Genomic DNA, 16916 nt, shown 5'->3' on the forward strand with positions numbered 1-16916 from the left:
GGGGATGTTTAGAAGTTCAAAAGACTGATGTCAGGCAAATTTAAATGGTTCGGTCCCTCAGGCATTTGATCTGCCAAAGAAAAGTAGAAAAAGTAGTAGTATTCAAAACTGCATGAGGCTACTTCCTAAATATTTTGAGTCTTTGGCCATTCAAGATATGAAGTATGACTTTGTTGCCCAGCCTCTAGTGCAAACTATTAAATTCTTTGAATTCTTTATCCTTTGATGTTGCTTTCAGAAGGATTTAGGGTGCTTTGCACAGTCACGCATATTAAGTGATGAGAGTATCTATCAAACTATTAACAAATTTCTTAAGCTTCAAATCTTTTCTTAGCAAACATGTTTTCTTTAAAAGGTTTTACATGAAGTGTTCACCACCTTCTTAACACTGCACAGCATTTCAAACAATCCTAAGCAAACATCCTTTGCACTGTAGCATTGCACGAAATGAAATGTATAGCCAGCTATTTTGTATTTCTCCTTCATTATAGGTGCAGCCATCTCAGGCTTCCTGTATGTCTAGATATCTGCATGCTAAATAGCAAGAAAAACAGATGATTTCTTTGTTTGAATAAAAGAAAAACCACAGTTCTGTTGTCAGAGGTAGGCTGAGTGATAGCTTTATTTGGATTCCAGTCTATTAGTTCTTCTCCATGAATGACCAATTATGATTCATCTTTCCAAATACCAGTTATTTCATAAATCTTTCTGGAAAGCACAGCAGGGGAACTGAAGACATGTCATGGAGCTCTGCCAATAAAGTCGCCGATGCAGTTACAATATATTTGCCTGTAATTTAATCCCCATGTTTCATGAGTTGAAAGCATCCGTTCCAGTACCCTCACATTTAAAATAATTTAATTAAGGATGCTATTCCTTGTCTGCTGCATATAGAGTTCAAAAGAGCTGCTGTTTCAAAAGTATTTGAGGGATTTAATTGGACTCTTCGTAGCATATAGTAAGAGAAAGGGTTTTGTTTTTTTAAAGACCTTTAGTTTTTAATGACATGTTTATTTGACTTAGTCATTAAGATAAAAGGTGCTCGAGTTCTGTGGTCTCCTGGTTCTCCAAGATAGCTTCTAGTAATTTTCTTTCCACGCTTGTGTTTGCAAACTGTCTGTTACAGATATTGATTCCTTAAGGTTTTTTTACAGTCAGACCCTGGGCATCCTCCACTGAGTATTTGCTTCTTTTTTCTTCATTGTCTGAACAGGCAGCATTGGTAATAGCACAGTTAATTGATCAGTGAAATAGTTTTCTGCTTATGCTCTGTAGGAAAGGTAATTTTGTAATTTTGAAAATACACTTTTGGGTAAATGACAACTTATGTGACAAAGACTGTAATGGTAATATTGGACTTCTATAGATAATGTTAAAAATTAAAATGATTTCAGCATTTCTGGAAAATAGTCCAATAATTTCACCTTGGAGAAAATATGCAAAGCATACTGGTTAGTTTTCCATAGGGATTTTTCATAATTTGCTCTCCTTTCACATTCCAAATTGTCTTTGAACTGTTACAAGGCAATGGTTGCGATAATACTAGTCAATCTGTGGTTTGCTTAGTTAAAAGAGATTAGTGTTTTGCCCTCTTAAAAAAAGTATATAAAAGAAAAATAAATAACACCTTCATCTTCGTGTGAGGCACATCATACTGTAAAGCTGTCTAGGCGTGTGCCATTCTGACAACCAAAATTTGCCACAGGAAATTTTGCACTTGTTTCTTACGAGTCTGGAGATTTATGAATGAGAAAATGATCCTAATCTTTCCATTCACATATCATTTGCCATAACAACTTTTTCTGTGTGGTATGTGGGGAAAATCCACTTTCAAATTCCTGGCAGTGTCCTAAAAGAAATGACAACATCTGTGTTCTCCAATATTTGCAAATCTCCTGTTGTCTTGGGACCCAGTATGCTGCAATCTGCTATTGCTACAGTGCAGTAGTGTATACCACTGTTCAAATACATACACAGGACAGGAAGCAAACTGAGCAATGGAAAATATACTCCTCATTGTAAGTTACAACTCCATGTTTGGGTGCCATTTTTACAAACACAAAAGGTGAAATGTGTTTTAGTACATAAAAATTGTCAGAAATAAGAAGCAGATGAGTTGTATTATCAAAGAGGAAAAGTTAGGTTGAGAAAAAGGATTTACAGGAAAGAAGCCTTCATGGCACTGAAATGTCATGAAAACTGAACTGGAAACATCTGAATAAGCTGCTCATAAACAATCCACAGTCTTGTTAGATTAGACAATAATTACAGTGAAAAATATTGAAAAAAACCTGGAAAAAATAGTTTGTATTTCTCATCAAAAGGTGCTGATTTAAAACCTAAACTTTTCAATATAACAGGCTGATCAGCACTCATCTCAAAGCTGTGTGCGAATGAATCTATTGAAAATTGCAGCAGGATTCACTTTTATTTCAGTAGGATGAGAATCTGGACTAAGAGGAACTAATGGTTTGCTAGGCCTTTGTTTGGACTAGTATTTTAGCTCTGTAAATGATAAATGTTTTGGTTTAGTTTCTACATGTAAGATACACTATATGCCACCACATCTAGAATAGGAAGTTAAACTCTAAATGTTATTTTTATTTAATAATAAAAAGTAAAATTAGAAAAAGAACAGCTAGTGAACATAGAAGATAGTGTCTCAAACTTATCAAATCTTTATTGAAGTAGATCTCTCATTACTGTTATTTCAAGTGACTTGGTGTTTCTGAAAGAATATACCATGATACTTTGCAACACAATTGCAGGTGATGTTATGAAGATTTACTTAGTGAGGTTTGATGAAACAGTACCTTTCTCTTAGCTTTGAGCTGCTCGTGATATTTGTTGGATGTGTCACCTGGTATTTCTCCACCCCAGAGGGTAATTCCCACTATGGAATAAGTGATGCCCATGACAATCAGTGGAAAGCAGTAGACCAGCACAATCACAATGACGTGATACCTGCAATGAAAAAGCATTAAGCTGATAAATGCTTTGAGAGGAGCTATACCAATGGAACGGGCTCCTAGAAGTCAAGAGCGCTACTGTAGCACAAAGTGTGTTTTAGATTGACTGGCTATTCCTTGTTGTTTTCACTGTCTTTTTGAAAGGCTTTAATTGCATTACAAATTCATTTACATTTTAATGCAAGTGTTTTATTGCATTTCTAGTTCTGATTCTGAACTTGCACTAGCATGAGTAGTAGTTGACTCTAGTTATCTTGATTAGTGGGTGCAGAATAAGGTGTGTTTGTCCATAACTAGTTGAATTGATTTAATTATTATACAGCCATGTACCTTAAGGGCAAGCTAGGTATTTTGAATTCTAGTGTGGACCACAAACAAAATAGGAAAATAAGTATTTAAATGGTATACTTATACAAGGGCCCTGATAAGTGTCGTGTGTTACCCAATGTACTTCATATGGCAGATCTGTTGCACGCTGGCAACATGATTCTGTTGCCCATGTGCAACATAGTCATCACTGCTGATGTAAGAACTGGGAAAAAAAAAAGATAACTTCTTTAGCTTCCTGTTAGTCCCTGGTTAAATGCCATCTTCAGATAAAATCCCTGTGAACAATCAATGAAGAATTCACAGCCATTACTGAAAGTGACCTTACTGCCCTAAAAAGAAATAACTGTGCATGGCTGCTAAAAAAATTTAAAATTGTGTATGACTGGGGCCTCTTTGACTTGCCTGAAAGAGAGCAAATGGTCAGATTTGATGCTGGATGGTTACACAGGCTTTCAGCCTTGAGCACGGAGTTCATCTTAAATGCCAATGAAGACATGAAAGGAATGTTTCTATGAATAGTTAAACACATATTCCTAATTCTTCGAGAGGGCCAAATATTTCATTTAACTGACATTCTACGCTTTCAGAAACTGGAACCAACTGTAGGTTTTACAGTTTAATTATTTGAACAGATATAAGAGATAATAATTGTGGTAGTGTAACAGAATGAAATAAGAAAATCCAATACTCTCTTGGAGAGAGTTAGAGAAAAAAAAATCTTATTATTAACGAGAGGTTGGAAATACTTGTTTTCCTGCTTAGGATAAAAGGAAGCTTTCTTTGAATTTCGTGTTCTCTTCCCATCTCTGCCGGTAGAGAAGTAGTATCCATCTGAACTGAAACAATGATGATAAACGTGCAACATGGGATTGAGAACACTCATAGAAATGGGAAAGAATAAATTATTTCTATTTATCATTTAAAATATCTACCTAGCTTAGAAAACTTGTTTTATGTTTCTCAGTGATCAATGACTTTAGTTATTCTGCATGTAGTGTCTGCATGACACTCAACAGCTGTTGCCAAATCCATTCCAAGTGTAGACAACACCATGCACAAGTATAAAAGAAAAAAATCTTACGTAAAATGCTGTTTTGGACCACCTGGCCATGCTACATAGCAAAGAGTTCTCCCAGGCATCACCTTGGTTATGGAGTATAGGCACTGGGGAAAGGCCAACAAGAAAGCCAATATCCATATGCTCCCAATGACCACCTTGGTTGCAGTTGCAGAGAGTCTAGGTTTCAAGGGATCGATAATGGCCATATACCTGTAAAAGAAAGCAAAAAACTGTGCATTAGAAACCTTCAGAGATCAGGATGTATTTAAATCAACCAAAGCTTAGGGTATGGTGAAAAATAAAAGCAAAGACATTTGTCTTCCTGGAGTTCTGATGGCATTGTGGTCTTTGGGTGGCTCAACCCCCAAGGAACCCTCTTCTTTTGCTGGAAGAAAAACAGGGTTCATTGGATATTATTTTAAAGCTGCGGGACATATGGTTAACCATAAATGTACCAGTAGAGCAACTGAGAGAGTTAGTTAATCCTGTTACAGCACACTCTGACTGAAAAGCAGCAGCACAGCTGGATCCTTCGCACAGGATTTATCTTTAATTAAAATATGAACAGCCAAGCTGTCCAGATTATCAGTCATCTGTCCAGAAGCTATAGGAACCTGATAAGTCTGCATGCTTTTATGTCAGTAAACATAGTCTGGCTTCAGTTCATCTGCCAAAGAGCCCCAGACTGCAACTGATTGGTACAGAAACTGAGAGAGGAGCCATACGAGATTTTCCTCGGGCAATGTAGGAATGGTAAAAGCACCAAGAGAAATATATGAATAAAGCACAAAACCATCTCATTTGCCTTCTCAGTTCTTCTGTTCTCATGTAGGTTAACAGCCTTCTTTCTGCCCTATAATTGTATTGGCAGTCCATGTACACTGATGACTTTAGAGGGATGTGAAAAAAATTATTGAAAAGTTTACTCTAATTACTATTTAAAATCTTAGGAAAAAAGAGCAACAGAAAGGCATAGAGACAGAGAAAAAGAAAAAAACAAGTCTTGTTTTCTGTCTTTTGATCTCTGTTATAGATGCAAGAAAAAAGGGGGATAGAAATTTTGTATTTTATATACACTATAACTCATACCTCATGATTGTCACATTTTTTGTAGCATGAATACTGCTTCAATCTCTGTGCTAAACCTTGAATTAACTTATTTTCCACCAACTTCCCTAATCACTGTATTTTGTTTCATTTAACAATGGTCAAATAATGACTTGCAAAATCATTAATCATATTAATAAAATAAGAACATTATTCAAAATTTATTCCACTATTAGGGGGGAATGTTGATAACTATTAGCCAGAATTGAAAGAAATTTTTGTACTTCTGTAAAACCAAGGAGAATCTGCCTATATTTCTGTCCATATTATGTTACTGATATAACATACTGTATAACTAACAACATGTTCTTTAGTCTGACATCCTAATGTTTTCCAAAACAATAAAAGGAAATGTTTTTTACATTAATATTTTGCTTCAGATCCAGATGGTTCCCAAAGCATATTAAAAAATCCTTTTATTCATTGTTGGAACACAACATTTGTGAATTAATGTAGAAGTTAATGAATCAGCAATTTAAATCAAGAAATTTCCATGGAAGCATTCAAGGTGTCAGTGCTTATTCAGAAAACCAAAGCTCTGCCCTTCTGCAGTCATTACTAGCATTGACATTCGAGACTGTGGTTCCCAAATCACTGCTTTTCTGAAATCAGACTTGAAATAGCAATCTTGTAAGAAGCTCCTCAGGAATAACCAAGAAAAGTCAAAAGGAAAAGAACAGAATTTAAGTATTCTTGGCTGTGTTTCTCTGTTTTTTATATTATATGAAAGCACTTGAAACAGATTAGAAATGGTGATGAATATGAAAACGAGTTTGAATGTTTTACTAAAGTCTTTAAGGTCTCTTCCAACACAAAATAAGAGTTTTCCAAATTTCTAGGGGAATGTCTGGATCATTTTCAACAGATTATATCAGTGACAAGGATTAATACTAATTCTGGAAGAAGAAAACACATTGCCAAAAAATAATTATGTCTCATACTTACACTCTCTTTCACAGTACACATGTCCATCTGATCATCTTTGACAAGATTATTGAGGTTTATCAACATTTTCTTAAAGATCCATTTATTTCTGAATTTGTTTCCATTGTAGGTCTCTAGTCTTCATGCCTGGTAACTGCCCTTGTCCCTGTTTGTTTGAGGTTCTAAATACAGTTATAAAGACAAACCACACCTGTTCCAGCCTACATGTGTAGAGAAAATATTGTCCTAACTTTGCAATATTGCTTCCCTCCTTGTGTCTGTTGTAATTTCTAATGGAAATGCAGTAAGATAAAGATGTATGATGGTTCATCTACTCTTTCTCTACATTTCTGTCTCTCATAAAGTTGGATTGGGATAGATTCAGAGACTATTTCCTCTATAGAAAAGTAATAGGCATTGTATTGAAGGACTGTTGGAAAAAAATTGCTTTTTCTTGTCTGTGTTTGTCTTTTGGATATTCATAGATTAAAAAAATACATAAAACCCATTATGATGTTTACTTTTTTTGCTCTCATCTTCTGTATTGGCTTTAGATCATGAGAACCCTTCTTGTACTGTTAGGTGACTGTTAAGGTCTGTGCTTCCAAATCCACATAGTTTGCTAGATTTTTAGGCAGGATTTGAATTGAAATCCATTGAAATAAATGGATAAGCTGCCGCTGATTTTAATCAACACTTTTTTTGATTAATAATTTCTGCTGCAATTAGAGGAGTAGCCCTCATTTAAAATGAAACAAGGTGCAACACATTTTAACTGTCACAGTTATGCAGGTTCTAAGCAGGCTTGCCCAAGACTCTTAGGTACAGACATTAGGTACAAGACATTAGTAATGATATTCATAAGATAATGCTCCTGATAAGAATTTGTGCAAGTAACCTTCTGCATCCCTTTTGACCTGCTACAGCAAATTAATTTCTTTCAAGACATTTCTAATTTTGGCAATTTCGTACTTGAGAGATGAGTAATTTTAGAGTAGATATTTGCTTCAGCAAAAATAACTCTGTTCATGCTTAACCATAAAATATGTAACAAATACAACATCTGCCATCATATTGGTACTCTGGCCCTAGAAGGCATGATAACTATCCTAATACCCTAAAACATCTAAATGCTGTCAGAAACTGAAAGCCATCTAAAACAACTTCAGTTTTGAATCACCAATTTCCATATGTAGAATTTCAAGCCTATTCATCTTGCATTGTTTTTTTCTGTGCTTATATATTTTTCCCTCCACAGGGTAATTAGTCTCCCTATGCTTTACATGCTTTTTCATTTTTTTTTCTTATTGCTAAACTGGTGGTTTTGTTATTACATACTAACTGTGAAATAGCTTTATTTAAGTGCTGGACGTCTTGTTCTTAGAGAGAAGCAGATCTCATGAAAATATACATCAGTTGGATTGTAGCCCTCTACCTTCAGGCTCCCCTTTTCTCCAAAGGGTAAGTACAACTTGATAGTGAAGATGAGTTCGTAGTCATGTGTCCTGTCTTTCAACTTGAGCTAGCTTGAGCATGGCCTGTCAGATACAGTCCAAAGTGCTTGATGATCTTTACCTGTAGTAGGAAATGACCCACAAGTCAACAATTTTGCATACTAGTGGGACTCTTAAGGCATCTCCTCCTAGCCTAGAATCATTCCTTTCAATTGCTAGTTTTCTTCAGATTGCACATTAACATTATTTTAGGTGCTATTGTCAGATTTCTACTACATTCATTTTATTCTTATTCCTAGTTATATTATTCCTATTCCCAACAGCTACCAGCAGTAATTCTCTTTGGCTAAGATAAAATTCTGTTGTTATATCTCCCTGTCTGTTGACTGACCTTTGAAGATGTGGATTGTTTTCGTGAAATGATTCATACAGCTGTATTGATGGAAATTTTAACTATTGGCTATCTGAGTGAGGTAAGTCAAAGGGCGAGGATCAGATGAAAAGCAGACCACTTGTCTTTGTTGTTGAAAGTTGAGTCATAAGCTAACAGCCTAGCTTTTGTACAAGATAGATTTAAAAAATGGAGCAGGTAGTCGTTCTAGTAAACAAGATGGGCAGAAGGCAGAGAAGCCTTAACCATTCCCTCAATAAAGCTATTGCAAAAGAGTATGCACTGTTCTGAACATCTCGATAGCAATCAGTAAAGGACTAACATTTGCTTACATTCAGTAGAATAGTAGAACGAACTTGTACTGATTAAAAGATCAAAAGACTCACAATCTAATGTACAGAACATCCAGGATATCTGAACCAACAGAGTTCATATTGATCAGGCCTCGTCACTGAGATTGCCAGTTTGGCAGGAAAACCTAGCAGTAAAGGGTCCTTAGAAAAACCACCTCATTATACACTCATCTACCTACAAAACCACATCTCCAAGTAAAAGGTTACCCACCTCTAGAAGCAGAACCCTACTTTCTGAATATGTGCAGCAGAAAACTTGTATGATGCAATCACAGGTAAATTTATTACAATGATACATAAACCACCAACCAGTTATTTATAGAGGGAAGTACTTGCATATTCACTTTGCAACTTTTGTAATAAACTGGGTGCAGGGGCTCCATCTGGGTGTGCTTGGTTTGTGGAAAGCCACTGAGCACCCAGCCCTGTGCAATGCTGAAATAACACCAGTTTCGCAACTTGGAATGTGAGATAGGCTATTTGCATGCCGGGTGACAAATCTTTTTGGAAAATAATGCCTTTGTGCAGGAGAGACTTAGCTGTCAAGAAGGTATTAACAGCTCTCTACTACTAAGTCTTTGATAACAAATCTAATTTATTCTAATTAGCTAGTCCACCAACAATTAAAATAAAGCATCTAACTTGTTCTTTAGTGGCTTAGAACTAAAATTGCTTAATTAACATAGTGAGTTACTGTTTTAAAGCCACAATTCTTACCCTCACTTAAATTTGCAGTTTATGTTTGGTAGCATTTTCCCAGAGAAGCCATCATTCCCATAATTAAGGATAGTGGAAATTGTGAGATGGCTCTCCGCTGCAGGTTAGGAAAGACCTCCGTAGTTGAGCCGTCTCTGGATGCTAACCTCCGAATCTGGGAGAGGAGAATTGAGTCCTTCCTGCACTGTTAGCTGGCCTTTACAAAGGAGGTTTGCTACTCCTGCCTACAATTTTGTTTGCTGCAAGTATCTTGACATCACGGGTGCTTAACACAGGTTAGCTGTTTGTCTGTTTCTTTAGCCTCAACATGAAGGAGCAGTAGCTAGTGTTTCAGTTGGCCCTTGCCTTTGATCTCTGTCCGTTTTGGCCAGGGCTTTCCATAATGGATGAAAGCTTCTGCTTGCACAGGTTGGAGTTTCCATGCTTGGGTGTCGCTCAGAAAATTAGTGAGGTGAAGAGGCCAAGTATGGGATAACACATATGTATACTGGAGGATGTTTTCCCAGTATATTCCAAGTAGCTCTGTCATTAGGGCTCATTTCCGTACTGTGTTTAATATCCTCACATATATTGTATGGCGAAGTGCCAGTCACAAGGGGGAGCAGCAGACAGCTGTCTGAATTGTGCACTGAATAGTGCTGGGCTTCGTGTAGAAAAGTTCAGTAGTAGGCCAGGAATGAAAGGGAGAACGATGATATGCAGGATCTGGTGCAAAAGCAAAAGAACTGAGACTGGGAAACAGTTTGCTGAATGCAAAAACAGGAATAGAAGTGAAACAAGAATAATGGAAAACAAATAGGAGAAGCAAAGAAAGGAGAAATGTAGAATAATAGCAGAATAATAGCAGATAAATATTGGATTGAGAAAGCAGAGAATAAGAAAGGAAACTGGGGTGATATAAAGGCAGAAGACATACGGGAAAAGTCAGCCTTAGTGGACCAGAGATTCCAAGTTAAGTAGAACTGGTAGAAAACACAATGTTTTGACAGCAAGACCCTGTGAAGGTATCCTGGTGGCAGCTCTTTTGCCTCTACAGCCAACCATAAACTGTGTGCAAGAGGAACAGATGGACTTTTCTGATGCTCCAATGTCATCTGACTTAACACCTGTTCTGCTTCTCCAGCGGGGGAATTTATGCAGTCCTTCGGAAGTCAGTGAGTGCTGAGGCTCTTGTAGATCCACTGTGTTCTGTGACATTTATACGCAGAACTTGGACCTCCCCACACCTTTTTCTCTAAGGACACTAAAAAACAGTGGGCGTTTGAGCTGAAGAAGTATTTATAATGGCTATAAGCAACTGAAGACTTGTTATAGCACTGAAAAGCATTCTGTAGCCACATAAGCATTATTCAGTGGGGTGCTGTGCCAATTCACTTCAATTTTGTTTGCGGTCTTTGGGCATTTACTGTTCAGTCAGTCACCAGGCTGGAACAACGGGACACCCTGCCAAATAAAGGGCTCTGAACTGTCACCAAGTTTGATTTCAGGATCAGACTCAATGCCTTCTCACTCCAGTGGGAGCTGCTGGTAATGGTACAGATAGCTTGTTCCACACAATAAAGCAGGCATACAGAATCTAAAGTACATACTATGGGAAATGGATTAACTCATTAAGCTCATATATCACAACAAGCAGAAACCATTATTACCCCATCTCACATAGATGTTAACACTTGGAAGATAATTATAAGATGGAATATGCCCATTTAGAAATTTAGGGATGTAAATATATGCAGGTAGATACTCAAGCCAGCACTTGCAAGAATGTGGATTATTCAACTTTTGCATCATGTTCTATGCATTACTCTAATGTGTTTTTAGACAGCAGTTTAGTTTCATCACTGTAGTGATTGGCACATGATTTTGTCTGCCGTGATCACAGTATATCTTGCTGTCATCGCTTTTCTTCCATCTTCGGGTTGTGTTAGTCTTTGTCTCTAGCTAATTACTATTGAAGTCAACAAGAGCCTTTCCATCGAACTTAATGAAAAATCAACCAGTCTGCAAGATATAATGGCTGGTGCATCATGGTGTGCTTGCTGCAGCACTCTTTTCTTTCAAGACTGTTTTCTTGTCTGCTGGGGCCAGAATAGATCTAGCATCCTTCAGAACTGCCCAGTTTAGCTGGAGTGTACGGTTATTCTTTGTTACTTGTTTCTTGGATTCATTAAATCAAGAAAGTATGTTTTCTCCTAAATTATAAGTCCTCATTTGAATAACTTTAACAACCTCTTCAAGACAGTGGTCATAGTGACAGTATAATAATGTAGCTCTGATTGTTACAGTTTGCAAATAACATAACAGACAAATAGCTGGTAAATACTACAAAAGCTTCTGAAATTTATGTACTATGGTCCTGACAGTAGGAAATACGAAAAAAAATCCTAACTTATCTTTTTTGTGTGTGTGAAACAGCATTTACTGACAAATGTAGGCAGGAAATCTTCCCTCTTTAACAGATTACTTAGAAAATTGTAGCAAAAATACATAAGGCATTTTTAAACCAAAATGTTGTTCAAAATTGGATCCTACAAATGCCCATCTGGAGACACAGTTGGAACGCTTTAATCATTCTAAGTTATTTGTTTCACCTGTTTATGTTGTGTTTATAAACTCAAATGGGGAAAAAACTAATCAATTCAGCCCAAGATTGTGACAGGCAATTGTGACTTGGCAAAGGAAGAGACTGAGAGAAAATAACAGTGCTTGCATGCAAGTGGTTTGTCAACAACAAACAGCAGAGTGCACTTTCTTCACAAATGCACAGATGCTGTTATTCCCTCAAAACAGAAGATGATTTTGAAACTTGGGCTCTGACCACTGTATTTAGAATAAACAGCTAATTAAGAAACTTAGGTGGGGAAATTGCTATGATTCTCTATTCTTATTTAAAACGTTGTGGAAAGTCCTACAAAGGATCTCTGTAAAGTAGATATAGTAGACTAAAGGGAGTGGAGTGAACTGTGACATTTTAATACTATTTTTTTGTATGATGAAAACAGAATCTTTAACTTTTGCATTCTTTAATCTTTATCTTCTACCTACTAGTGGAGGGCTCCATCTTTTCTTGTGAGATTGGTCTGCATTCATTCATTCAGATTGGCTTTCTCTGCAGGAGGACTGTCTCTGATTGTTGAATAAGACTAGTTTTTATATCCAGAAGGATCTACAGTGAACGTTACTGTTACGCAGTGATCACGTTAAAGCTAATAGCACAACGAAAGAGTGTATGACAACGTGATAAACAAGCACATTGTACTTTTGAAGAAACTGTGGGCTATATCCCAGAGGGATAACTTGGCCTTGATTTACCCAGAGACACATACTGCTCTTGGTGAATGTCTGTCATGCTTGGAGCAGGGAGTAATGCTGCAGTTTGTCTGAAATCGGGGCTAGCGTTCAACAGCTTGCTTTTGGATACCTCTTATCAGAAACCTGAAAACAGCAATATTGAAATTCTTCAGAATAGCTGAGTTCTCACAAACGATGCAATGCTTTCTACTTGAAAACTTTAGTAATTTGCAATGGTCTAGGTTTTTGTAAGTATGTAATTGATTTCACACAATATATGCTATGACCACATATGTTGATAGAAAAGTTTTAACACTTTTCTTTGATCTGTCTCATAAAATGATGGACTAACTGACTTTGCCTGACAGAAAAGCTTCTGTTTCTCCTATTCTTTAAATACAATTTCCTTGGGCTAACAAGGACCAATACCAATGCAAAACCTGTAAAAATTGAACCATCTGCACAGACTACAACCCACTGTGTTGCTGCTGACATTTCTGACACTGTCATCTGAACGGCTTCCTTCCTGTTCGTGCAGTTATTTTGAAAAGATTTTATTTTAGGTAAACTCAAATGTGTGGATGATAGAATTTTGTCTCCTAGTTTGTAAATGTCAGAAATATATGCATACAGGCAATAATATTCAAGGAAAAAAAAAACCAAAAAACAAATTCCAAACCAACCCTTGACTTCGAAAAAGTATTGCAGGTTGCGTTAGATAGTAAACCACAGATACATCTTCTAATAGTTTTCATTATGCTATAAATAAGGGCACTGAGAAAATGTATATAAGGCCAAGGTTCTGTCTAAAATGAACTTCTCATTTAAACATGTGCTTTGAAGTTGTCAGGTGTTGTTTCCTGGCTGGAACAAGAAGACTTGGGGCTAGTCACTGTTTTGAATGGTGCTTATACTACTCAAGATATTGGCTTATCAACCTCACTTGTTTCACTGCATCTTTTGAAAGCAGCTTCTTAAATAGCATATTTACTCAATATAATATAAAGAGGAAAAGGTAATTGTTAGGCCTACATTTATTCCCAAACTGCCTCAGTGTGTTATCAATAGCATAACTTTGACTTGAATTCTGACCACACCCACCCCCTTTTGCCTGATTACGATGAGTTTGGACCACAGCAAGAAATGGGTAAATTTTCCTATGTCTCTGATAGTCTGAATCTTGCAGCCATTGCATTAGGACGCTCTGCAGAAGGTGTTTCATCTCTTTTCTCAGATAGAAAGAATTGTCAAACCTCAAAAATAATTTTAGGCAAAGAGTACTTTGTGTTTCACCTCTTGAGTTCTGAATCCTTAATGCTCTCCTCTTCACCTTTTTCTCTCCAGTTTTGACTACTGGTGTTTTTCAGAGGGCAGTCTAGAGACTGGAATCCGGAAATATGATGTGCTTCATCTTAAAATACAAATTTGGAAAACACTGAGAAATGGGGAAGGGATTTCCTATTTGAATTCTATAGTTTGATTGGGAAAGTAATAGTAATAAGAAGAACAGTGATAATTTTAAGTTCATATCTTTGCATTTTTCTCTTCATGATATGCAGTGATTAAGGTTGATTCGTGAAGTCATGGTTACTTTGTAAAAAAAGCTGGATTGAAATTTAGTTTGGGGGTAGGCAGGTCGAGTTTTGTGTAGTTATGTGACATCAGAGGCATGTAAAGCTAAGTAACAATAAAATGGCGTCTCATGCAAAAAAGAGCACAGTCAGTTTATAGAAACACCCTTTGTCCATTTCTTTGGGTGACAATGTTCTCAGGTATAGGGGGAGAAATCTCTCTGGGGAAAACAGCCTCTAAAGCACAAGAAATGTGAAAAAGAATCCATTTAGCTTTTTGGGTTTTTGTCATTCTTTTGTTCCTTTCTCTCTCCCCTGTCTTCAGTGCAAACTCTCTCTTCTCTTACATAGAAACCATTTACTTTGAGACAACAGCATGAGGGAAGGGGAATGAGAGAGGGGCCAAAGGTTGCAGTTCTGTTTGGGCTGAGCTCTATGCAGACGACGGCAGCTGGCCAGGAGATGCAAGTTTCCTGCCTGCCATTACTTCCACCTCCTCTTCTCACTGATGTGTCAAGCACAAAACACTTGGTACCAAGCATATGTACAAGAACACAGCTACCGGTGTATATCTTCTTGGTATTCATCTTTTGCTGATGCCACTACCATATGACTATGATGGAGGGTCACTCCCTACGCATTCCATACCCTAACCTATTAGACATATTTGAGATCATTTTTTCACATACACATTACCGCATACTTCAGTGTTTCTGAGCACATAGGACAGTAACAGGCACTTAATTTCCAGTTCAGTTAACATTATTCAACATCAAAGATGGCCATGTGTAGTTTGGCAGGAGTATCAGTTTAAAATGTTTAAGACATATGACAGCCTTGAGCAATTTGTCCCAGGAAGAGAAACTCATGAAAAGATAGATACAAAATGCACTATACTGGAAAGATAAGACATTATTCAGTGGGCCAACTGCCTACTTCAGAATTTTGGTAGTAGATTATTTTACAGACAAGCATACACTTGAAGAGAATGAAGAGCCTAAATGATATTTTGAGGACCTGAGTGTGTACGCATGATAAATTTAGGTTCCGTTTTGTAAATTGAATCAGGTTTTATGCCTCATAACTGTCTTCTGTTACAAGCTGATATCATATTACTTGTGCTGGAGTCTATTGAGTATATAAAGGGACTATCAACAGCCACCAGTAACTGAAGAGTATCACAGAAAAATAGAAATTTGACCCAATATATGTGTGCTTCTAAAGATATATTAGAAATCCAAGAAATGAAGAGGGAAATTATAATGACAAGTTTTGAATAAGGATGTTGATGTAATAGGCATACTAGAAAATAGGTAGGAGGAATGTAGCGGCATAATACTATTCTTCATAAAAAGAGAGGACATTGTGCAAGAGGGAGAATAAAACTGAATTTTCAGTATAGTTCAAAATCAAGCCAGGTAAAACAAATGTATTCATGAATAATGTAGAAATTTATGGTTTGGAGCTCCAAGCATATCTTTGAGAAAATAAACTTTAGGATTATGCACTCAGCTGATTCATAGTGATAATGGTGATAGACCAAAAGAGATTAGAAAGGCTATGATAGAAGGTAATGCAATAATGATAATAATGATAATAATAATAATACTGATAATGATAATAATAGTAATAATAAAAGATATCAGTGACTTCTGTGCAGACATAAAATATATTCTTGGTCAGCATTAAGAACTGCTCTATGGAGGTTCTACTTGGAGAAGCCCAACGGAAACAAAGAGCTCTTGAGCTGGTCCTGAACAGTTTGTATGGACAGGCTTAAGTATTATTTTTTTTTTAATAGTGTGTAGATATGTTTGGTTTTAACACCTCTACAGAAACAATAGAAGCCTCCCCAAAGCTGCTACAGTAGTGTTTCTTTTAAAAAGAGGGAACTAAGAAAACTTACCGAACCTTATTAAAAAGAAATGAGAGGACCGACCAAGAAAATATAGAGGCTATGAATAACAAGTATCAGTCATATTCTGAAACATGGAGATTCCCTAATTATCTTGTGTTTTATTAGGGAAGATTAAGTTGATTTTGAATCTGGTGTTCAGCCAAGTGAGTGTAAGGGTTTTGGGAAAGAGAAATTAGACCCACACCTCTTCAATACTGATTCTCACTCTTCTGCAAATTGTTTGATTATTTGATTTTTCAATCAAATTTATATAAAAATCTATCTTAATGTCAGTGTTATCCATGTCAACAATATGATGCTGTGTGGTTATACTTAAATAAGCTGTCTGGAGTAGCAGACATAACAGTGCTACTATACCTGTCTTTTAGCTGTGACTGCGATAGACTTATTCCTTCTAAAAATAGAGTAGCAGACACAGTTCTGTGGAATAAATACAAATAAGAAGTCTCATAACGGCTCTGTTGGACTATACAAATATAGAATAAATTTCTGTAGCTGACTGTATGTAAAAAAACCCCAGCATATCATTCTTTAGGAAGTACCAAAAAAGATGAAGTTATTATTGAAATTGTAATGAGACTTTGAGACATGATTAAATTTGAAGTTTTAGAAATGGTGATTTACTTTGATAATCTCCTGATATGAAATCAATTATTGGACTTTCATTATTAATGGCTCACTGAGATAGCACATTATAAAAACTCCAGAGTTTGTATCAATGCAACATGTGAGGAAAGTTTTGTGATTAAAAAAGTGCATGAAAGTGGAATTCTCTTTAACATTGACCTTTATTTTGACATTCTTCTTTGCAATACCTTTGACTCTGCAAGT

At 36.5% G+C, this 16916-nt stretch overlaps 1 protein-coding gene across 2 annotated transcripts in view; it reads right to left on the minus strand.

Moving 5' to 3' along the window:
* The window catches only part of TACR3 (tachykinin receptor 3), a 39789-nt gene that overhangs the window by 18321 nt on the left and 4552 nt on the right, over positions 1-16916 (minus strand). For both annotated transcript variants that reach the window (XM_009571651.2, XM_054065414.1), the window contains 2 exons: positions 4381-4569; positions 2814-2964 (listed from right to left, as the gene is read on the minus strand). In XM_009571651.2, the coding sequence (XP_009569946.2) occupies positions 2814-2964; positions 4381-4569 (340 nt within the window). The remainder of the gene's footprint in view (positions 1-2813; positions 2965-4380; positions 4570-16916) is intronic.

The sequence above is a fragment of the Cuculus canorus genome, chromosome 4, assembly GCF_017976375.1.
Source record: "Cuculus canorus isolate bCucCan1 chromosome 4, bCucCan1.pri, whole genome shotgun sequence".
NCBI lineage: Eukaryota > Metazoa > Chordata > Aves > Cuculiformes > Cuculidae > Cuculus > Cuculus canorus.